This window comes from Lepisosteus platostomus, chromosome 3, assembly GCF_059453375.1.
Source record: "Lepisosteus platostomus isolate fLepPlt1 chromosome 3, fLepPlt1.hap1, whole genome shotgun sequence".
Lineage (NCBI taxonomy): Eukaryota > Metazoa > Chordata > Actinopteri > Semionotiformes > Lepisosteidae > Lepisosteus > Lepisosteus platostomus.
The window spans coordinates 20,267,168-20,293,146 of NC_142613.1; the positions used below are offsets into that span (position 1 = coordinate 20,267,168).

General features: G+C 34.4%; 2 protein-coding genes across 6 annotated transcripts in view; one reads left to right on the forward strand and one right to left on the reverse strand.

The window, feature by feature from the left end:
• Nucleotides 1–4,487: 4,487 nt before the first annotated feature.
• On the reverse strand, nt 4,488–20,189 carry rrp15 (ribosomal RNA processing 15 homolog). Its single transcript, XM_088624868.1, has 5 exons — nt 20,105–20,189; nt 14,369–14,628; nt 13,213–13,310; nt 12,450–12,645; nt 4,488–5,824 (listed from the first exon to the last, which is right to left on the reverse strand). The coding sequence occupies exons 1-5, from the start codon at nt 20,154–20,156 to the stop codon at nt 5,717–5,719; spliced, it is 714 nt and encodes a 237-aa protein (XP_088480994.1). The 5' UTR covers nt 20,157–20,189; the 3' UTR covers nt 4,488–5,716.
• cnih3 (cornichon family AMPA receptor auxiliary protein 3) overlaps nt 18,447–25,979 on the forward strand; it is a 56,439-nt gene continuing 48,906 nt past the window's right edge. For 2 of the 5 annotated variants that reach the window (XM_088624872.1, XM_088624873.1), the window contains exon 1: nt 23,984–25,335. In XM_088624872.1, the coding sequence (XP_088480998.1) occupies nt 25,255–25,335 (81 nt within the window). In that variant the 5' untranslated portion in view covers nt 23,984–25,254. Of the gene's footprint in view, nt 18,799–23,983; nt 25,336–25,979 lie in introns of those variants that run through there. The other 3 variants (XM_088624871.1, XM_088624869.1, XM_088624870.1) reach the window with 3 other exon arrangements.

Genomic DNA, 25,979 nt, shown 5'->3' on the forward strand with positions numbered 1-25,979 from the left:
GTCAATTAGTACTGCTCTTGATTATTTAGACCTTCACTCCTGTTTACTGACTCAAGGACATAGGTCAGTCTTACATTACCACTAAAACCAACACCCACTGTTCTAAATTTACAGAATGAACATGATTTTTCTGTGAACTACAAATGTTAGCTAACTCCCAAACAAGCAACAGTGGTTTGTTATGAAGAGCACACATTTATACTGCAAGTTAGTATTGAATTCTCACAATTAATTTTATTTTGGCAAATACTGCAGTACATGGAACATGTTCAATTACTTTTTTTAATTCACAGCTGCATATTGTATTTATTGTGTCATTTTCTCATCACAGGGCTAAGACTAAGAACAATTACTAAGCAGAAAAGACCTTTTGGCCCATCTAGCCTATTTGATAGTCAGCAGCTAATTAATCCAAGAATTTCATCTAGCCAGTTCTTGAAAGACGTTATGATGTCAGTTTCAACAACATGGCTCGGTAGTTTTTTTTTCCAAGCTCGTACAATCCTTTGGGTAAAGACGTGCCCCCTGTTGTCTATTTTAAATGCACTTTCATGTACTTTTAACTTGTGCCTTCTGGTTCCTAGAATATTCTTTGTTCTGCAGTGTAACTGGTAGCACGTCCCTGGTCTGATTCCAGAGCAGCTACAGTATATGTAGTGACCAAAATTGTGCACAATACTCTCAATGAGCTTTTATAAGTGCATTATTGCACTGCTTCCCCACAAAGATGTAAATGAAGTCTCAACATATTTTTCTCAACAATATTTTTAGAACTTCCTCTTCTATCTTAGTGAGTCCCATTTTGCGTTTCCAGTTTATGTTTTTGCAAACTGCATTCAAAATCCTGCACTTGTGCATCATCTGCCAGGTGTTTTATCTAAACATTTCTGCTTCTACAGTGTTTACCAGTCCTCCTAATTTGGCATTATTTGCAAACCCGACTGATTTGTGACTATTATTAAACATTAGCTTGGTCATGCTATCTGATGGTCAAAGGTGTAAATTCAAGAAATTAATTAAAAGTTATTCAATGACCCAACTTTTTGAGGCTGGCATTACAAAATGGTTAAACCAATGTGAATTCATAACTTATAAGTCCTCCAGAAACAATACGCATACACTTTGTGGAAAGAAAAAAACATTAAAATATTTTAGAGTGTCATCCAACCTGAGGTGGTTATAAGAATAGTAGTAAATACGTATCATAGTAGTAAATATCCTACCTAGCTGACTGGTTGTTCTGTGTATCAATGTTGAAGCAACTAAAATCGTTTTAGTTTGCAAATAGATTCAATTATGTCATTTCAATATACAATCCATTACAAATCCAATTTGTTTTTGATGTCTCCAAAATTTAACTGCCCAATGTTGCAGTTTTAGTGCCAGACAGAATCAACTCAGAATTTCCATTTTTCAATTATAACTCCATTTGCAAATCCAATAATATAGACATCTCCTTGATGGCGGGTATCTGGCATTTTTCAGGATTGTTTTCAACATTATTTTGCAAGCCTGAATCAAAGTTTAAATGCCAAATCTGCACATAATTCAATGTTAATTTGCTAGCCTTTAAAAGAGAATGATCATACATATTACTAAAATTATGTCTGTATTTACACAATTTGTTGCACATCAATAACTTGCTCAAGAAAGTCATTTATGTAATGTTTTGCATATTCAGTAGTCTGGCTTGAGCATTGCATGCTTGAGAGTTATGCCACTGTGTCACAAATTGGGCCTCAGCAATTAAGTAAAATACTGCTAGCCAGTTTCTACATTGAACCACTTAGGTAGCTTGATGCCAGATTTAAGATTAGCATTATATGGGATAAAGAGTGGCTTGCTGTAGAGGCTTTGCCCATCATAATTTCTCTTGTTTTTGTGTTGTATGTCCAACAGCAGAAATGAGATGGGGAACTAGGAATGAACCAAAACCACCACACTGACAATATTCAAAGGGCCTGTCATTTTTAATTACATACAGTAGAAACAGCACTTGTGAAGCCCAGTGATGCAGTCATGATTCTACATTTGTATAGGTACCTTATGAGGAGCCGTAGTAGCTCAGATGGCAAGGGTGTCTAGCTCCTCACCGAAAGGTTCTGGGTTCAATCCCAGGTAGGGGGCAAGTGATGTAGCTTATTCTAATTCCTTCCAGATGGCTCTCAGGTCCACTCAGCCTGCTTTCCAAATGAGTACTGGGGGTTAATCCTTGTGGGGGTAATAGGCTGGCCAGACTTTGATGCTGACCACATTAGCTCCACCTCCAGTGATTGATGATTGAGAAAATTCCCACCATTCCCCCATGGGTGTTTTTGTGACACAAAACCTATAAGTGCCTCATGACTATAGCCATAAGAGATGAAATGCTAAATTAATCCAAATCTGACAATCCTCTTATTCAATCAACATAAATTTGTTGGCTATGTTTGGGTTTCAGTGCCTCGATTCTCAGTAGGTCGACAGTAAGTTAATTGGCTTTCAGTACATTACAATGTTAACATAGGGAGATGCGACCATTCCACTTAGTAATGTTCCCAAAGTGAATTTCCTCACTTTTATTAAGACATGGAATCCTTTCAGCATAGGAACAGGTAAAGGATTATTCCACATGGAAAACAAAAGCTTGGAATAAACCTTTACCAGTTCCTTTGCAGCTTACCTACTTGAAATCCTTTCAGCATGATTAAAAACGGGGGGGAATAATTCTACAAACTGTATATTCTGTAGATCTGCTGTATTGCATATGGCCTTTGAAGTTTAAGAGGTTCATTTAAAGTTGTTGGAGTTCAGTCAGAATACATTTTTTCACTGTAACAATGACATTATCTAATAAAACTCCACAACCAAAACCCCACATCAATGATGGCTTTTAGTGAGTCAAAACACGTTTTCAACACTTTCAACTCAGATTAAGCAGGAAAACAATTGATTTCTATGATACATATTTTCATTTTTGGAAATTTATCATTATAATAGTTATGTTAAATCTAAATGTAAATAAGTCCAAATGCAATTTTTTATCACATACATTATTTACCACAATATAGCAGAAATTTGCACAGCAAAGCAGAATATGAGATAAATTAGTCCTTAAACCACTACTTCATTTGGAAAATAATTTGACAAATGACACTTTGTTGAATTATAAAAATGGCAAAGTTCCTAGCCAAAGTATTGAGATTTTGTGCTCACATAATTTAAAATGAAAAGACAGAGCTAGGACTTACCTCTTCTTTGTTTTTAAGATGCTTTAGACTTTCCAGCAGAGTCCACAGTGAAAGACAGATTGATTTGCATTTGTACTCATCAAAAATTTTAAAACTCTTCATTTGCTGCCAAACAACCATGCATCACACTTGTCAAATTTTCAAAACCCCCTACTTTGAAACTCTCATCTCTATCTTTTTAATTATAAACATATGTTTCCAGCACATCAATATATGTAGTCTGGTGTTTAAATCAAGATTTGAACTGATCATAGTTTTAGCCATACTTTAAGATCAAGAGACTGTCTACTTAAGTCCTTTGAACTTCAGGAATGAAGTACTAACTTTCCATCCACTGTGTACCAGTTTACAGGAAATTAAAAAACATATTTATGATGATGCCAAATTTACCTCTTTTTGGATGACTTCCTTAATCTTATTTAAATGATTAGAAAGTGCAATTATGTAACTGTTTTAGAATTGTGATAATGTGCCGACATAAAATAGTTGAAGAATCAATTTTGATCCCTCTTTTATTGCCATCTTTTGGCTAATAGAAGTATTCTTAAAGTTTTCACTTGAATTCTCTGATCAATATTTTTATTTTGTTTGTGTTACTGTGATCAAACCTAACATGGGTAAGAGAATAACTTTCAGGCTATTTTATTATTAATGAATATAAGCAAAGACCATAACGTGGACTAAACTAGAGGGAAGATTACAATCCCTTTCATGCACCAGTGTATAGTGTATGAATACAGAATATTAACTTTTGCTTTCACTTTTTAAGTTCAGAACTATATAGCTAAAACACTTTCTATTTGTGACTTGCACTGGTTCTAGTTACTTACAAAAAGTACATGGGGAATAATTTCAATAAATGGGTAGGAAATATAAAACTATGGACACAGGAAGTGCATGACGCAAAGAATACGCAGGTTAGGTGAACAGAATACCTTGAAAAGTGGACAGATTATGTGAAAATTCACATCCTGATATTATATCATGACAGATCTTTGGTAATCATATGAGAAAATGATCGTCTATGCTTTGGAGGCAGGTTAGCAAACACCAGCGTGACTGATGGCTTTTTTAAACTGATAAGCTATTTGGCAGCTATATCAATATGGTAAAATGTGGGCCAAACCATGAGAAATTGGAATTCTTATATACAATTGTGGACTTAAAAGAATTCTGACTGAATGCAAATACAGACAACTGTACAGTAATAACAAACAAATGTTACTGTTTTTTCATGAATTACCATACTTTGCACAATTAATTCACCCTGTATAGTAACAACAGGTATTTTATTTGAAGGGATATTACTCTTTTTTATTACATAAAACAAAGTCCTGAAAAAATCAACGGGTCAGCATAGCTTAATTAAGACTCACATTTGGTGAATTAATTGGTTTAACTACCAATTCATTGCCTTATAAAAAAAAATTAAAAGCATTACTATTTCAAGTTACACAGGTGTACAGTTAAGCTGGAAAAAGTACAATGCCTGCAGGGACAATCTTTTTGTTTTTTAAATCATAGCCTTTTCTTTTAGAGCCTGCATATAAATGATAGTGCTCATCAGCAGGTAACTAAGACTGCACATCATGCCATGCAACTCAGATTGTAACTCAGATAGCTCATTCTGGAAAAACAAAAGTTTCCTTGAAGCTGAGTAAGAAGAAAAAAGATACCTTGTATATTGTCAATATGCATTGTTTCATTAAACTTGCCAGACTGTGATTTGAAATTGAGTTATGTTCACCAAAACTGTTTTACTCAGCTCGAAACAGCAAGATTGCAGGGGTAAGGTAAGTTACACAGGAGTCACATAACAGGCAGACATGCTAGTGGATGACACTGTAACAGCTACTAAAAAGTAGATCAGTAAGTAAGAAGTAGAAAAATCTGAAAATGCCATTATCACTGTTTAATGGTAAATGTATTACAACTTTGAGCTGTAAAAATAATAGTGAAAAAATCCCGGGCAAAAATGTTAATTACATCTACAGCAGCCAAAATCAAAACAACTAAGTTACATGGTTCTAAAATAGGTACCGTAAGACAAAAACATTAAACACAAAATAAAACTGTTGCATATTATTGTCAAGTAACTTATATACCGTTAAACAGTGAGCTGGAATCTTGCTGTCATTTAGAGAAAGAAAATCACTATCTTACACTATCTCCTGGGCATTAACAAATTCCCATGTGGACAATCCATGTAAAGGTTCTCTAGAAAGAAAACAAATGGAGAGAAAGAGTGTTTCTCTCTAGAATTTTGACTTGGCAGAACCTGGTAAACCTAACCAGAAGAGTTTGTATTTGCCAAGTTAGAGGTCTTAGTCTTAAATCATTGTGAAGTCCTTATGAAATGAAACCTTCAAAATATTCCAAGAATGTGGCATATACACAAAAGAAGGAAAACCGTGCTCCTTGACAATTTCGTAGGCAAAAAATGTAAAAGCAGTTCGAGTCACTGTCATGATGATCCTTTCAAGCCTTCAGTTCTCTTCCTCACTCTCTTTATCCCAGTCCTTCATGGCTGCACCCATCATGAAATCGTCACGCAATATACTCCAAGATGGCTTGTCTTCTGTTTTTATGCCACTCTATAAAAGATACATTTAAAAAACGTTTTACATTTTACTTTAAATTAAGACATTAGCACATTTCAATATTTAAACAATTGAAAAGCTATTACTTTTGACGGCATTTTGTCATCAATATTTATTGCAACATTTATACTATAGTAGATACTTATGGCAAAGTGACCATGTCTACTATAGTATAAATGTGAGCTACAGCACATTTCGATGCTATCACAGCAGCACGTTCTTAGAACTCTGTTTAAGACAGAGTTGCAACAATGCCATCCATTGAAAGTACACAGACTGTGTATGAAAAGGGCATTTCTAGTTTAATATGTGTATCCCCTTGGACAAATATTTAAATAACCAATGGCTTGCAACATCAGCAAAGAAAACATAGAACTAAATACAGTTCAGCATCTTTATATATCTATCCTGCAGGTAATATTGCTCCACTCCCACCCAATTTACCTAAACATCAACTATATTTTAAACAGGATTAAAATGAACGTCTGGCTCCTTGCATGTAATCTTGCATGTAAAATCAGTAAAGACACGTGAATGTTGTAGGTATAAACACTAAAAATTGCAAAGTAACTCTCCCCTTGAGAAAGAAGTGCCATTTTGATTAAATAAAAATGGTGCATACATGTTTTTAAAGCCAAATATGACTATTTAAACTGCATACCTTAATAAGTGAAAGAAGTTAAATGTCAGCAAAAAAAAGCAAAATAAAAAACAGATTTATTGATTGTATAAGAATATACCCCTGTGAGTCAATACTTGCTCCCCTGGCTTCAATTACAGCAGCGAGGTATTTTGGATAAGTCTTGACCAACAGCAGGCTGGTGCAATATCCCTGCATTGTGCAAAAATGCTCAGGATTGTTGATGACACATATAATAAACTGGATTCAAGTCAGGACTCTGACTTGGCCACTCAAGGACATTTACATTCTTCATTCAAGATAAAATTTCATTTTAGAAATTCAGACAAATCTTGGAGGAAAGGCTGGAGCAGGCTTTTCTCCCAGATTGCCTGTATTTGTTTCCATTTCCCAGTGAATCTTGACAGATTCCCAGTCCCTGTTGATGAGGACAAAGCTGCCACCTCCATACTTGCAGGAAAGAAGGTGGTGACTGGAAGATATACTGTGTTGGGTTAGATACAACTCTCGGCAATGAAAAAGTAACAATTTATCTCATCTGAACATCTACCACATTTAATAAAAGATCCATCTACAGAACACACAAGAGTTTTAACATTTGAAGAACAATTTCCCGGTAAGGCTACACTGCTAGAATGTATCGCTATACTGCTGTCAACTTTATATATATATGTAATATGAGAAATGAGAAATTATAAGAAAGCAACAACAAAATACTTGCAAGATAACAATTTGTCCTGCAAATAAGTATTTTTATTCTAGTTCCAAATGCTAACATCCTGTGACATGATAAAGTGTTAGTATTACGCATTACATTTCTCATTTAATGGGAATAATAATTTAAAGTTAAAGATGTTTACTGTTACAGCACTGTAATATACCAGGTCCTATTGTAATTTGAGAGAAGTATCCCACCTGGGATTTGAGCCCATGACCCTCCAATCCAGAATCCAAAGCCTCCACACTGCCTATTTTTAGGCTAAGTACATTAATGTCAACACTTTTTATGCTGAGTACCAATACAGTACCTCCACATTAACACAAGGATCAGTAGCAATGCTGTATTTAATACAGTGTTAGATTTTAAACAAAAGTAAGAAATCACACAATCTGACTGGTGTACAACTAAAAAAACAGATCCACGCACATCGTTCCACATGGCAGGTCAAGTAAATTTGGCAAATGCACTATCACAGTTAACATTGTAGCTGTCCAAAAACATTCAAACATAAACACTATGATTTAATCAAGATATGAAATAATTACTGCTTGATTGCATTTGGAGAAAACATGAAGTGGTTGTTAGGTAAAAGGTAACAAGAATGGATATACTAGTTGTACTTTTAACTTTTTCATTTTTAAAAACTTGTCATATTCATTTAAGCTATCCTGAAGAAAGAAAGATCTGCTCACAGAAATACTACTGTGCCAACATCTTATTTTAAAATTAAAATTAATCACACAAAGCACACATTCCTTTTTTAAAATCACCTCATATTTCATTATGAAAACTTTCTCAAACTGTTAAAACCCAGAACAAAAAGCTGTTGTGTTGATATCCTTGTACAAAACGGTACAAACTGTTAAAATCTTATTTCCTTTTATCAGGATATTTATCAATTTAATTATTCTTCCAAATAATATCTGAACTAAAACATTTCTAAAAAACTGACATGCTAATCAATCATGTATATAGATCCTGAACAAATACCAAAATAATTATATTTTATTGTGTTTTAAAACACAGCACAAGATACAAAATATAACATTTCCCTTGTAACTGCAAATATAAAACAATCTAAACTAAAAATAATTGTCTGTATCTTGAATAATTAACAGTGAACTAATTAAAACAAAATAAAAATACATTTACTTACTGAAAGTAGTGATATCTCTGTTTTAAATTAATTCATGCAACTTTGATGTTTGAGGTTTACTGTTTTTTAAGTAAACGCATCATTTTGTCTTAACCTTTGACATAACCACTCCTAAAGAAGCCGTGTTGAAGAAACAATGTTATGTTTCTTTTTTCTACTTTTCAGTATGGAATTAACCTTAACTTGTTCTTTATTGGAGTTATATTAAACAATTACCTATATTTCTTCCTTTCGGATCATTGATCCTACACTGCCTTGAAAAATCTGGTACACAGATCACAGCTGGATATGTTTTTTGTTGCGGCAAAAAGGTAAGAAATGAGTGACATCCTCTATTAATCATCAGGAAGAATCTCAAAAAGTTAATGGTTCCCAAACCATTATCTTAAAACATCAGCTTCCAGAGGATCATCTTACATACAACAGCGCAACCTTGTGGACATGTGTAGGCAGTGAAATTTGTTTCAGGGTATATACAAGTGCTGAAATGCCAATAAGGGAATTTCAGAGATTATCTTAGAAATCACTTCTACAATATGTTTTTTTGATGATTTGACCAAACATAAAATGGAAATGCTATTTATAAGAGACATTCCATCGATTGATAATCCACATTTAAGATTCTGGCAGGAAGTAAATTCACTGTGACGTCTTAAAACATTTTCAGAATTTAAACCAACATTCGTAATGTTCTTCCCATGCTTTTTAGAAAGCTTTACAGGACCAAAGTCACAAAAAATGATAAGAAAAGAATAAGCTGCTTGCATAGTAATGCAGCTGCATTGGCAAAACCAAAAAAATGTCATATCCTGCTTATAAAAATAACACTGCAGCATGCTGCAGAGGTGGCACTGTGGCTAAGGATCTGTGCCTGTGGCCGGAAGGATGCCGGTTCAAATCCCGCGGCTGGCAGAGGAATCCTACTCTGTTGGGCCCCTGAGCAAGGCCCTTAACCCCAACTGCTCCAGGTGCTTTATAAATGACTGACCCTGCGCTCTGACCCCAAGCTTGTCTCCCTGTCTGTGTCTCATGGAGAGCATTAATGTTATGGCACTACATTCCAGCTCTGGTTTAAGCCTGATAAACATGAAGTTTTACTCAATGTGTGACTTGAACTATTCCAACAATTTTTAATTATATTATATTAATATAATATTGATTATATTAATATAAGAATACTTTGTTCATATTTTCTTATGAATGTGTTGTTGTTGCCCTACTGCTATTACTGAGGTTCTAGTTGTACTTTTTGTTTCTTACACGGTCACTTTCAAAATCCTGTGAAATCCAAACCTTGGATGAAAACTCAAAACAAAGAACAAAACCTGACAAGATTATAAAGGTCCACAGCACTAGCACCAGAATTAAATGAATGATAGATAATGTGGTTTGGCCACCATGTTGCAATACATAACTTAAGGAATTTCAAAATGTGTTATTCTCTAAAACCAAAGAATATAGAGATCTGAATCTTCCATTTTTTTTCATATGATGTCTTTAGGAGATCAGAGTAGGATTTCTTTAGGAGACATTCAAGCCAACCAGACTGATGCCAAATATTCTTAATTAATTATTTTAACAGAAATACAGATCTGTTAGGGTATTGTTTGTATGTCCTGAAATAATACAGTGTTATTAAAGTAAAAATATATCAATAAAGCAAAGCAGTTACGTTTTTATTGAAGCTCTGTAGTCTGATTTTAACTCTGATCCCTCTGAACATATGTAGGTTCTTAGATTGATAACTAAAATTCTAACACCAAATGAAATAAATCACTATTATTGTAGTTAAAATTAGTTAAAATGTTCTAATCATATTAGATTTTCCCAACTGCAATAATCAGCATCCCAATTCAAATGATAAGAAAATTAAAATTCCTTCTACCAATTCCCAGAAATGCAGAAATCTATCCAACCATCCATTTTCTGACAGCTTTATCCAGGCTTTTAAGTTTTTTTTGTATTCATTTATCAGTAACTAAAAATAAAGCCCACATTTGTTTACATTGTCACCATACTGTATGAATGTAATTTTAAAATATTCAATTGGAATAAACCTGGTGACCATTTAAAAACCATACTGTTTTACCAAAATATTCTGCTATATGCTTTAACTGATTAGCACAATCCCCATGATGAGTCCAATCTGTAGATTTTCCATTCATTTTGAAGACTCACTGTATATATCCTAATTTAGCAAGCTGGATCCTCTTTGAAATCAGAATTTAAAATAATAATGTAACAAAACTAAAAAGATCATATTAACCTATTAAATACTTTTGGTTGTAAATAATCAAAATTATTTGATCAAATTTGATAATTTGTGACATTGCGTAAAAAATGCAACAGAGAGCAACCAGTCTAAGATGCCCGAGAATGGCTAATAATTGGTTTAATCACACCAAACAATGAAAAGTTTGAGTGATCAAAAACACACAAAATGTGTTAGCATGCGCCCACACAAAATCCATCTTATCTCTGTGTGAAAAAGCAAATTCTCGTAATAGGTGTCAAATACCTCACACAAAAGCCAAAGTTGCTGGTAGGTTTCTAGCCCTGACATAATTCATCAATTCAACTACTCAAACTTCAAATCACTGAGACAATGGAACCTCGTATATAATGCATTCAGATGCTAATGCAATGGTACAAAAATGATATTCTTATCTGTTTTCAGAGTTTCTTTCAGTCAAGGATGTCAAACATCTTCAAGGTATGCAATACAGCTATTTTAATTTCCTGTCCTGGTTTTCTGTTTTGCAGGGAAAACATGTCTAAATCCTTCTGTCATGTCAAGATCAGCATTTGCGGCTGATAAATACCAGTAACTGTTGGATACAGCTAATATCCTGTATTTCATTTATAGCAAGGCTAATAAACTAAGAAGAAGAGAATGTATTTTGACATATTCAATATCTCAACATGGTTAAATTAGATAGCTACAGTTTCTGGACTTTTCTTATGCTCTTTTTTTGCCAGGAAAAAAAAATTCTCTCTTTCCTGTGTCTGTGTGTTTCTCAGTCTCTTTTCCCTGAGATCCACCTATTCAAATATCCTGTGACGGCACCCACTTTCCAGATATGTCACAAGCCATTAACACTTCTTCAGGAATGGTAACATCCTGTTTAGCTAGCACAAAGCTCACTCTATGCTGTGTAGCTATCCAGAAACCTTTGCTTAATGGAGGAATCCAAAACACCATCATTGAAATTAAACAGTGGGATGATCACATTTGGAAAAAAGTACTCTTTCACAGATTAATCCAGGTTTGAGTGATTTGATGATAATCAACAAGTTTGTTAAAAGCAAGACTGGAGAGCAGTATAATAGTCATTGCACAACAGCAAACCAATTAATATACATGAGATGTTTTCAGGAGTCAGAAGTGTCAGGACCATGTATAAAACCAAAGGTAATTTGATTGCCAGTCAAAGGTGTTTGCCAGCAGATAGGAGGCAGGTCATGATCTACCATGCCATTCCATCAAGAACCCATCTTATAAACAAGAATTCATCTATTAACATAACAATGACCCCAAACACATACACTATGCAATGACAACATATTTAGAGAATAAAGATTACTTTTCACAAAGTCACAAAATGAACCTATTGAGGCCATACAGTGTCAAATGAGCTTTGGGTGGCAACCAAACAACTTGGATGAAAGTGTTACAGGACATTTCAAACAACATTTTACCTTCTTCACTGATTAAATATAAGGGTACATGAAAACAAGCATTCAAATACATTAATAGGTCCTACAAGACTAGGTACTTTAGCCCCTATATATAATATATTGTTCTTGGGCTATCCTTTGGGATTTCAATGTATTTGTTCATCACATTTTTAAAGGCACAGATTTTATTCAGCACTGACTAGACTGAAATAATTCATCTATATGGCAACTGAATTGTGTGTCATATGTACACGCTGAACTTAAGACTTATATATCACTCTTTTCAAAGTTTTTCAAAGTCAGTTTGAAAAAATTAGAAGATCTTCTATATAGTGATAAAAAGGACAGAAATACATTTTGCTTCAAACACAAGCTTATTAATTCTAGGATGCATATAGCACTTAAGTTCTGAACATAGACCTACCTTTTTGCTCTTCTCTAATTTTGAGACTGTTTGTGATGTCCCTGTTTCAGTCCCTCGAAGAACGTTAATGAAGTCTTTCTTAGAAACTGAAGACAACAGCTTTGCCCGCTTCCTCTCTGAACCCCCAGCCTCCTTCACTTTCTCATCCATATTCTTCTGGTGCTTCCGAACAGCGTTGAAAAGCTGGACTACTCCCCTGAGAGAGGGGAAAAAAGAACAAAGCCGAAAACTTAATATTGTAACAGAACATCCTAAACACTGCAATGCGAATGCAGAAACAGGCAGTCAAATTCTCAAATGTAGTTTTGTCAGCAGAGGTACATGTTAAACAAATATTAACGTTCACTGTGCAGTAGAATCCAGTTAGACATGCATCTTTATGTTAAGAAAACAGGCAGTGCACCTATATCATATCTCTGGCAGTGACAAATTCTCTCATTTAGCTTACAGAAAAAGTGTGACTTTAAAAAACAGCAGGGTATTAGAATTTACCTTCTGCGTTGGTACTGACAATATGCATATGATTGTTATCAATGAACTTCACCGAATGCATCAAATATTAATAATCAGTTTCTGAACTCCAGTGATCAGGACTCTCAATAATCTAGGTTTCAGATACAAACAGCATTAAAAAGCTAAAATCTACAGTTTTTTTTATAACGGGGAAAAATATATTCCTATTTTTAAAGTAAACAACAATATTTTATAAATAAAGCAGTCAAGGGTATTTTCATAGACAATGATGGAGAAAAGAAAATGATACCTTGTGGCAATTCTCTGAAGGTTCCTCTCCGTCTCTCTGTCTCTAACAACATCTGGTTTTACCCTGCACATCATCTCCCAAGCCTTCTTCTTATCAAGCTGAAAGAACAAGCCTGAACTCAAAACACATCTTTCAAACTAAATTACAAAAAGGCTCATACTGTGCTGTACAAAATCAAGAAGAGTTGTCCATGTAGACCCAAAAGCGATAATTCACTGAGAAATAGAATCTATAGCTATTGTTTTACTAGCTGTAGTGATGTGCTGTGCTGGTTGTGGGATTTGTACAGCTCCTCCCCTGATGGGATTGGAGCACTTTCAGGCCGCCACCAGCCCCAAGCTGCACAGCTCCTCAGACAGTGCTGATTTCTTATAGAAACCCAAACCAATGCATCCTTATATATTGTATTTTTTAATCAGCTGCATTTTACTTGTTTTCCTATCTTTATACTTACATGAGAGTATCATTAGAAAACTAAAAGCAATATTACAATACTTCTGTTTTTTTTTTTAATTCACAGGAACATCCAAGTTCTACAAACATTAATGTTTGCAGTTACAGAATGTATTAAACTGCATGTTTGCTTCCATCTTACTCAAGTACAGTAGGCTAAGTCACTGCTGTCATGTATTCAGAATAAGAACACTATAGGTACAGCATTACATGCATTACTTCCTGGTTAGTTCTCAAACATTGTCTTAAAAATCAGCTGGCTGCAGACATAAGTCTGCTTCCATAAAAGAAGTCATAATCAAATTTAAGGCCTCCTTCTGCCTGTGTAAACAGCAAAAAAAAGAGTGAAGAACAATTGGAAACAGTTTTTGACTTATCATATGATTTCTGCCATTATTCTGGACGGCAGTTCATTATAGAAGCAGGTGCTCTGTGATTATGCCATGCTTCTTAATTTAAATCTCTGACAGAGCTAAAATATAGAGAATTATTACACCTTGGTTTTCTTGAACTTTGATTTTATCAAGAACAAACCCTTTTCTTTTACAAGAAAATATTCAATTGAAGCTCATGAACCATTCAAAGAAATTAAAAAATGAAAGATAAAACTGCACAAAAAAGACAAAACTAACTGTACACTAGCTATGTTACGCATTCTGATCATAGCATTTAACATGGGAAGTAAGAGTCACCAAGATCATACCTCTTTTTTCCGTTCTAACTTCTCCTGTTTTTCCTTCTCTTTCATTTTTTCTAACTTTTTATTCTTGGTGAGTATTGTTGGTTTGTTCTCCGGCGTTGTCTTGTGCAAGACTTTGGCCATGGCCTCGGCCCAGCCAGCATTGGGGTTTCCAGACTCTTCCACCTCATCTTCGCTTTCACCTCCCACAGAGCCTTCACCACTGAGACTGCCTCCATCTGCTTCTCCTTCACTGGAACCATAGCTGTCCTCATTTTCAGCAGCTGCAAATCAAATTATTAACACATCAAACGAGATCATCTCAAGCAGCCGTACTGCTTCAGAAACTAAATGAAATAGGACACCAGAAACAGAAACAAATATATATGTCAGGAACTGGTAGGAAAAAAATTATGTCTTCATTGTCCCATTTTCCATGATATTCCCAATTTGTCTCTTCTTACTGTGCAAGTTAAAAACAAAGAAAAGAACTGCAGCTTCATGTTCAGCATTCTAAGATTAAGGTTGATCTCCACAATAATACACAATTTTAATTTTTTAATAATTTATATAAAACAAAAAGGTGCCATACATGGATTAATTAAGGCCCACAGAATGACATTAAATAGCCACACAATGAGTTGAATGACCTCTGTCTGTGGGCATTAATAGTGGTTCACAAGGTTTCAGAAAGAAAAATACATTTCTCTTGTGAGGTTCCTCAGTTAAATAATGAATTTTAAGCAAAGACTTAACCATAAAGACTAAGGAGCTTTCAAAGCAGATCAGGGATAAAATTATTGAAAGCATGAAAATGCTATAAAAATATATAGGCTGAAGTAGTTCAAGTTGCTGCGTCAGCATGCACAGGCTGCAAAAGAACAAGTAAAAGGTTTATTTCATGCTGAACAGAGATGAAAGGAAACAACGTTTCGGCTGTGGAACCTTTTTTTAGCATGGAGTAAACCTTTTACTTGTTCCATAAAAATATATATGTCTCTCTATATAAAATATAAGTCTCTGAATATGCCTATGTAAAGATGCAGCCATTCAAAATGCACGGTACAAACCCGCGGTACGGGAAAGCCACCGCAGGGCACCGCAGTAAGTGATTGGCTGGCCAAAATGACCGACAGGGGCACTCGTGGTGCATTGGTTGGTAGTGGAAAGATTTAATCATTTAATCTCTTTACTGTGCACATTTTAATCCGCTTAGTATTGAATATTTATATGAAATTTTACCACTAAAGGAAATTTTAGTAGCTGAGCATAAAAAGAAGAGGAGCATAATACATCTGAAGGTCATAAAGGATATTAATTTAGGAACATAAACATTACTGTATGTACGTAAACTGTACTGTGTATGGCTGGTCTTGGTAGTTTAAAGAAAAAATACACACCAGTCTTCCATTTCTCCCTAAACATTTTAAGCATGAAAGTTTTATGAAACTGTACCCAAATATGCAATTGCTGTATAGAATGAATTTTAATTTAAAAAAATATTTAACACGAAAATTAAGCTGTTTACATCTTCCGCCTGAGAGCATAGTCACCTGTTGCTACCCAACACAGAAACACAGCCACTAACTAGCAAAGAGAGGACATTAGCTAGCCAATGCACATTTATTTGAACATTTCCATCGATTGTAAAAGCACTTGGAAATGCCCATTTTCCATATAAATAGTTCCCTGGTTCCGCACCCCGCACCAAACAAATTTATGTCTAAATATCACAACATGATCAAATTTAAGTCATTTTAATAACAATGAATAGTCACCTATGCGTTACAATATAAACATTTATATTGATTTAAATCGCGTTTAAATTGCCTTTATTTAAAACCTATAAATAAAGCCGATACTGTTTAGACTTTTAATTATTTAAAACTGTATTACAGCAGCACAATGCACAATGCAACGTAAATCGCTATCTTTGTCTTCTGCGCAATAATGTTCACCTCTCTGTCCAGCAAATTAACAATAATAATAATAATGAACTTTATTGTATATGGCTCCTCAAAGCGCTTTACAGGATAAAAACAATAACAATAGTGTTAGGCTTTTTTTTTATGGAAATACAAAATGAGATATAATGATGTGTTCCGGCTTAGACATTAACGAAGAGCATAACACGTGGGCGGCATAGAGGTCGGCTCTGGCTTTCCCATCTACTGTATACACTGCAAGTATAACCCCCCTCTCTGCGGGAGTGCTGGCTGTGACGAATTAAACCGGTTTCACAGGTATCTTCAAAGTAGAAGGGGGCGAGATTTCCAGTGAAAGACACTTCCCCCCCTCCAAAACCACCCAGTAAGTACAGTACTTACTAGTTAAGAAAGCTAGGCTCCTCAATGAAATTGCTTTAACATGCTAATGCATTGGTGTAACAGTCCGGGCGTGGCAAGCTTCTAATGTCAGCCCGATTACGGCGAAAGGAACCCTTCTTTCATTGGAAGACAATGAACATATTCTAGCCCTAAATTAATTCATAGCAAACATGGTTTACATAAAATATATTTTTCCAAGAAAGTTTAGCATTTGTAACTAATGAAACCACTAAATAAAGACATAAATATAGAAATCTTAAGATTTTTAAAATACATGACTTTGCTAAAATTTATTTAAAAATAAAAACGATTACAAACACCAGCGGAGAGAGAGAACAGGGGAGGGATGTTGGTTATGCATAAGGGGCGGGGCTATGGAAATGAGGTCTATTTGGGAATGTGGAGTTACATGTTCTGGCTGTTTGTGAATTATCATTGTTGAGGTATTGATTTTGTGTAATGCTTTATAATGAAAATTGAGGTGGATTTTGTTTATGATAAAGAGGATAAACTGGGATGGGAGGAGGGTTTGGTTTTGCATAAGGGGCGGGATTATGATAATTGGAGGAATGTGAGAGAGTTTCCAGGCTATTTTTGGTTTGTATAACAAATAATTCGTACAAGATATTGAGATCTGTTGTTGTTTTGTTGAGATTTAACTCCGCAAGTCTGAGTTCTTGTGTCCGTCCTATCTGAGCCCGAAAGTATTACAATATGTATCTTTATAGCAGGTGGTGTACAGCTTTTTAGTATAGATTACACTTATCTAAAATGTATTTAAAAAATAAAAACGATTACAATCTAACCTTTCCACGTTTGATCCCAAGAAAAATAAATCTAAATGGGGAGAAAGCTATGCTGAAAGTTTATTAAGATACTTAGAAGACAAAGATATAAATTTATGTTGCATTTGTCTGATTGTGAATAAAAAAACACATATATTTAAACACGCGTTTGCGATTTAAATCAAAACGTGATTTAAATCAATATAAATGTTTATATTGTAACGCATAGGTGACTATTCATATTAAAATGACTTAAATTCGATCATGTTGTGATATTGAGAAATATAAGAGTCAAATAATTGTCCATAATATTGCTATTCTATTTTTTCAAAGAAATGTCGCAGTACACGAATATAATCATTTCGTTATTAATTTCTTTAGATACGAGATTCCATATTATATTAGCAGAAAAGCTTAAAACTACCACTTTTTTACACGTTATTTCACATGTTAGTCAAAGACTTCGATGCTTAAAATGTTTAGGGAGAAATGGAATACCGGTGTGTATTTTTTCTTTAAAGTACCGATTCCTGGAATCTGACTGGCTGACACCCTTCTGAAGTGGTTCCATAATATCTGGTATACGGAAAAGAAAGCGTTGATTTTATGAAAAATCAATTATGAAATTATGAAATGCTCTGTTAAAAGCAAGTGAGTTTTTATGTCCGTTGCAGTAAAAGAAAATGCCTGACAAAGTAGGGCTTGGACAGATTCCAAGTGCTTGTACAAATGTGCTAAAGAAATTAGCAAAAAAAGTTATTCCTTTATCATTCCTTTATCGTATTGGCTAGCTAACGTCCTGTTTGTCAAAGAAAAAACTAAAAGTATTTTCGTTTAAAATGACAGTTAGAAAGAATGTGGACCAGCGTAATACTTTGAGTTTACAGCTTGTCCAAAGTCATTCATTAATACTATCAGTAATATCTTCGGTAAAGGCTTTGATGCATAAATATTTCTGATAAAGGTAGGTTGTGTACTTTTGTCCAACTGAGCAATCTTGCTTTCATAAAATATACCAGCTTTTTAGTGACTGATGATTAACATGCTGTAATACACAGTTTAAATTTAAAAGCTCAAATGCTGTACATGAGAGGTTAAGCTTTATTGGCTCCTCCTGGCGGTTTTACAAGGTGATTCCGGATACTTTCCAGCATGACGTCAAATGACGCGATATACCGCGTGATACTGCGTTTTGATGCGACACGCCCACCGTGGTATACCGCGAAATACCCCACCCATTTTGAATGGCTGCATCTGAATGTGCACAACCTACTTAATCATCATTAAACTGAAAGTGCATCGTACTACCTTGATACTGCCTAGCTCAGGCACTTATTTCAAGGTAAGGAGAAAACAACAACTAACAATTTTAAAAGAGCTACAGAGTTCAATGAATGAGATGGGAGAAAACGTCTATCAAGCAGCAATTTCCAGAACATTTCACAATAATCGTCTATGTAGCAGGTGGGCAGGAAGGAAGCCATTTCTAGAAATAATCCTGTAAAAACTAAATATTAAAAAACTATTCATTACTCATTTGTGGACAAGTAGGGTAATCACGTTTAGCCTGATTTTAAGATTCCTAGTTACAAGAACCAATGCCTATTTAGACTCTTTAAAATACCTATAATATTCACAGCCTTGAGAACAGTCAAATACAGTATAACACAAAATAAAAACAGCCTTGCCATCTGTGGAACTAGAAACTTAAACATCAAACAATCAGACAAGAAGTACTGCGGGTTCTGGTTTTAAGGAGATGTAATTGCATTCATTTATATTTCTACTTTCTATTTTTGTTTGAGCCACATCCGACACTGCACAAAGACGATACTTTCAATCTATTATCAACAAAAAATCCTTTGTTGCCGAGCGTGACAGCAACGATTTATGGTGAGCTCCACACTATGAAACTATAGGAGCGCTTGGGAAGAAATGTGCCTTAGTTTAGCTGTAAGACTACCCATAGTTTTTTGTTAAACGCTGACAGGAAAACTATACATTTCTAATAAACTGTAATTAAAGCATGTTAAAAGCTGCAGGCTTTTGGTAAAGCATAATAAAATTGTAAAGTATAATATTTTCTGCATTAATTGAATACGAAATGATCTTGTGATTTTAATACAATATCCCTCGTTTATTAACACTGTATCGTAAAGATCACTTCCCAATTTAAGCAGTGTTTGTCCGGAAAATAAACATTTTCAATTTGTTTTTACGAATAACCAAACCCACACGTTTTTATATATCCTGGAGTCTAATAAAACAATTGCTGATTTCCGAATTCGATTTTTATAATTAAAAGTAAACAACGTATATAACACTACATTTTATGTTACCTGTAGAAACGCCTAATTATCCATTAAAAGATGTTGTTTTTGTTGCTAATTTTATCATTTCAAAATTATCTCAATAATTTCAAAATCATTTAATGCAAGCACTCTAATCTTTTAATAATTATGTCATTTGTTAATTCTAACTACAAAGGAGCGCAAACAGTAGCTCAGGCAAAACGAATGTTTCTTTGAAAGTATTGACAAAGGCTAAATAATACGATAAACAAAATCAGTACCTATATATTGAAAATGACTACATCAACATAAAAAAGTGTAAATATTATCATACAAAACTTTTAATGATTATAATACCATTAAATTTCTCCTCAGAGCTCCCATGTGTCATCTCCGTGGACGCAGCCATCTTGCCGGAAGTGATTCTGTTGTGCCACGTTAAAAAATCTATAGAAACAAATGATTCCGTTTTCGAGTTCCTCAACATAAACTGTAAGACGAATATTATTTTTATGTTGCATTTAAAATCTGTTTATATCTATATTGCAATATAATATGTATATAATACTTTATTTTAAAACTAACACAAAACATTGAAAGATATACACATGAAGGACTATGGTATCTACAGAGAGAACAATTTTCGTTACATAAAGTACGCACTTTAACTCTGATTGGCTCTTGATCCCATAGCTAAGTCTTTCCACAATACAGCTAAGATACTTTAAACATTCAATACGCAACATAACTGTTATGTAATTCTTGATTACCAGTATTTTGTGTGCATCAAAACATCTTAAAATTATTTTTAATACAGTATACAGAAACAAATGGAAAAATATGTATTGAACATAGAATTAAAGATATCAAACCCCAATAAATATCCAAAGAAACCAGAAGCTGCATCTCTCACAATTTGCAAAAGTAGGATTTAGTATTGGCACCTTAATATTTTGTAGTGTAATGGCTAGACATTTGAAAAATGTGAAATTTGTGTTTCCGTTTAAAAAAATAAGATAAACATCACTAGAATGCTACTCATAAATATGTAGTAATTATAAATATATTGTGTTACATAACCCATTTTAATATGTCACAGAGGTGACCGTCATTGAAGATTAAGAGATTAAAAAAACACGGTTAATTTTGTTAAAGAGAAGTGACATACAGTACGTCTCATGTTCGTAACTGCTGTGTGAACCATAAATTCAGGGTTTCATGCTGTAGATTAGCACTACATAGCAACATCTTCATAGCAGCAAGATGTGCTGTTTGATTTCAGTATCACCAACTCAAGCGCTTCATTGGAATTTGTCCACAAGAGGGCATAGCCAGCACACTAATGCATTAACAGTTGGCGTTAAAAAGGTTGATTCAGGAAAGCCCGAAACATTTACATTTAAAATTTTCAGTTTATCTGTAGAGGGAAAATGCACACAGAAAGTGAATTTAAGCTTGAATTAGAACTAGAATGTGCACAAGTATCGGTTTTGAAAACATTCATCATTCACAAAGCTTACCTGTTTTCAGTGAGAATATTGTAATTTGAGAAGTAATGAGCTGTATTTGTCAGCAATAGTAAGCAAAGTGCTTAAAAAGCCTAAGGCAGTCTGGGTGTCCCAGCCTGCCGTATCTAGAGCACATTACAGATGTAGGGAAATATAAAGCTTGTATAACTCCAATAAAAGTGCCTCAATAAAAGTTCTATTTTTGTCTTGGAATATTTTTCAATGTGATTTTGAAAAGCATTCTTTTAATTGGGTAATTTTCTCAAACATATAGCTTCAGCATTCATACACTAACAAAAACTCCTATATCTTCTGATGTTACAAATTCCAACAAAAAAAGCTACTTAAATTGCCTGAGAGTATAAATTATGTTAATAACTTTGTTAATTGAAAAAATATTCTAACGATGTATTGGTAAGGTCTACAATTATTTATTTGTAATGAAAATGTTTCATGCTTTGAGTGTATACCTGCAGTTAGGACTATTAGATGCTCATGCTTGATTGTATATGACATGAGACACCCCCCAAGACAGTACATAAGAAGGATGCATACTCTTCCAAGTTAAATATTCTTTCCATGTTGCACTGTCAGTAAAATTAATTCAGAGATAAACTTCAGATTATATTTTACTTGACATGTGGTCTAAAAATATGAAATATGAAATGATATTTTTTAATATTTCATGTATTTATGGTATTATAATTTTCTAGGTGTGCTGATGGAATAGAGACCTTATTCAAATTCATTGTGCTTTCCACATGACTTGATATATCAAATGTGGCACTAGCACATTTTCATTATGCTTTAATGATAGAAAATAAAATAGAATTCCATCTGATATAACACTTTATTGCAGGAGAACTTTCTGATATTCACCTTAGTTACCTTGCATCCAGTTACATACAGTAGAAATGTACTGTACTGTAGAAATTACATGAATTCTGTAGTCACTGTATACTTTATATAAAACAGTATCAGATTGTCCAGTCCTTGTGGGGAGTTTTTGATGTTTCACAGATTAGATTATAACCTGCGAAAGTTATACAATGTGTGTTAAAACACTGTGCATCAGTCCTTTGTCTAGCCTTTATTATAATATTTATCTGAAAGTACTACTTGCAAATTAATTAAGTAGTAATAAGTAATAAGGTAGTAATACAACTCACTTTTGTTAAAGTAGGAGTCATGTACTGTACAGCATTTAGGAAAAATATGTGTGGGTTTGGTTATTAATGTTAAGACAAGCAGTATCACAAACAAGTCGAACAGTCTATATCACAAGCAAGGACCGTGTCACAGCTTTAGGTCAGCATCATGTTGTGTACATGATACAGTCATTGAATTATGTCAGAGGTCAAAGCACTCAGAAAGTTCACCATATAGTCACTTAAGAAAAAATAAACAGGTTTATGGACATTCACAAGCTGCTTGACATTAGCCCTTCCTACAGAGACCTAATAATAATAATAATAATAATAATAATAATAATAATAATAATAATAATAATAATTGCTTACACTTATATAGCGCTTTTCTGGACACTCCTCTCAAAGTGCTTTACAGGTAATGGGGACACCCCTCCACCACCATCAATGTGCAGCATCCACCTGGATGATGCGACGGCAGCCATAGTGCGCCAGAACGCTCACCACACATCAGCTATTAGTGGGGAGGAGAGCAGAGTAATGAAGCCAATTCATAGATGGGGATAATTAGGAGGCCATGATTGGTAAGGGCCAATGGGAAGTTTTGTCCAGGACGCCGGGGTTACACCCCTACTCTTTTCAATAAACGCCCTGGAATTTTAATGACCACAGAGAGTCTGGACCTCAGTTTTACGTCTCATCCGAAGGACGGCGCCTGTTTACAGTATAGTGTCCCCGTCACTATACTGCGGCATTAGGACCCACATGGACTGCAGGATGAGCGCCACCTGCTGGCCCCACTAACACCTCTTCCAGCAGCAACCTTAGTTTTTCCCAGGAGGTCTCCCATCCAGGTACTGACCAGGCTCAGACCTGCTTAGCTTCAGTGGGTTGCCAATAATAAGTAGTCCTAAAAGAGCACACTTTGAAATCAACATCCAAGTTCAACTTGTAGCTATCAGAATACTCTACAGTTCTCATCCTCTGCTGCAGCTGCACTTCATAAAGCCTTCTGTCATAAGGAAAGCATAAAGACAAGAATCCAGATTGCCTGTACTCAGCTTCATGTAATTTTAGGTTAAGTCTGGTAAATAGTGTTGTTAATCCTAATTAAATAAGTACTTCCCTACAGCAAGGGTATAGTTTGAAGAGTTTGTATAAGCTTACCCATACTATAATAAAATATATTTCCTACAAATTCCAGTTTTGTTTTTTCTTGAGGTGTTAGGGGAATGGTTCTCAGTGTCCTCCAATTCTGGTTCAGGTTGACTTCTAGTCTAATTGCTTTCATTTTTCTATGTGAGGAATATGTTGAAAGTTGTTTCCAGATCTTAAAAAAAGGAATGGGATTTGTAATTGGTATTACAACTGTATTTATCAGGGTGTTTTGTTTTTTGTTTCAGCTGAGTTCGGAAGCACAGAAATCAGAATATATTTCTATTTCTATTCTTAAATATTAAAAAGTCATATAGGATTATAATTGCTAACATCCCGGACAGGTGTCGCATCCAATCCAATTTCCTGGAAATCTGTACTGCATTTCAGAGGGAGGGGGGGGGGGGGGTCAGATTTCCTGAGAATACTGAAGTGGATATGACATTAGTACATTTTTCCATGTTTCAGATGGTCCCATATTCAGCTGTGTAATCTCCAATGTAAAACATTTGGACCTCTCAAGAAAGCCTCTTTGTGGTATAGATTGGTAGATTGTCATCACCACCTCTGCTCATAGTAAATTGATCGCAAATTAAGAGCTTCTTAAGGAAAAAAGGTGAGAAAACTCCTAATGAATAATAATAAATTAATTAATTAAATTATGAAGTTAAGGAGGGACCGCAGAAGTGTATTTGGAACCGCACAGCTACCCAACTCATCATCAGCAGAACATTTTGATTTCCCTTGGGCCTCTTCCTCAACACAGCCACACAAACACTGGTGAACAAGGAGACTTGGAGAAGAATTAGGATCATCAGGAAAATCGTTGAAAATGTCTTCAAGGTGTATTACAATGCTTCGCTGTTTAAGTAATCAGTTGATAGAGGATGAGATATACAGTAAGTGTTATTGTCCTGTTTTTTTAAACATTTCAAAACTAGGCATTCAAGTGATAAATTGTTGAAATAAAGACCATTTTCGATCGTGGAAACTGACCATATTGTAATTAGGAAATATTGGTTATTATATGTATTGTATATAATATTGTTCTATGCATCTTGTTGTGTTATGCTTGTGTAAGTGTCTCATTTTATGTCTCTTTAAATGCATTTTATGAACTGGCCCTTTAAATGTACCTGTTGGCAAGCACTGCCTGCGCCTTCTCTATTGTGGAGCGATGGGTTAAATGTGGATTGAGGAAAAAGCTTATTAGGCGTGATGCCGTCTACTTACTGTAGATATGGGGAGCTCTTGATTTAAATTCCTCAGTGACATTACTTTTGCTTTCTTTTAGCAGAATGTGTGTGCTTGTTTTTATTACATCCACTGCCTTTTGGATGTATTGATAATTAAAAGTATTTTATCCTTCAGCAGTTAATTACCTGGATTTTGCCTTGTGGAACCTGCGTTATACATATTTTCTCTTCAGAAACTCCTTTTAAGGCTGCGGAGATTGCCTGAAGATTTTATAAAATGGCAAGGTTTTATATTGGGAATATTTTCTTTTGAGGAAAAAAAAGCTCTTCAAATACGTGCCTCGGAAAGGAAAAACTTGAATTAACAGTTGTGGTCATTTCCACCATTTGTTGCAAACATACAGGAAGGATGCGAGAATTGATTTTGGTGGATGTAAAACCATAGACTTACTTTTCCTGTCTTTGAAGTCTTATTTATATAGAGAGATTTTATTTTCGGAATGATGTTTACTTTCGCTGCCTTTTGCTACATGCTTTCGCTGGTTCTCTGCGCTGCACTGATCTTCTTTGCAATCTGGCATGTAAGTGCAGATTTAAACTTTTCCTTTAAAATCACATAAAAAGACATAATGAAAGAGGAAGAACATAACATGTAGCTATGTGTAAGTTCCATGACAGATTTCTTTAATTTCGCATTTGTGGGTCTTTAATTCTTTGTGGCTGTTGAACACACCAGTAAAAATGGGACACTTGCTTGTTCGTTCATGCTTGCTGTACTGTACATCGGAACAGGAATCACTTAGAAAATGTAGGAATTTAACAACAATTTTAAAATATGTTCACATAAAGAAGCATAATGGTACATAAGGCTTTTATGAATTAACTTGGTATGAAAACAATCATATATTATTAAAAAGTAATTGTAAATGTGCAACCGTTTTTTTTTTACAAGTATAAAGACTTTATTTTTTCTCTTCAGGTAATACTGAAATATAGGCGCAATATACATCATATCTGGAAATTATTATTAACCCTATCAGTCTAATGCCGAATAATGTTTTCATGTGTGACTAGTGATAAAGTAAATTGTATAGTATGATAATTTTAAAACATTGTTCTAATTCAAAGGTGTCATAAAAGTTTAAATGATATTATTGTATTTCAATCAATCATCCTGAAAGTTGTCTATGACTATTTTTGTCTTAATTGCAGACGAACATTCAGC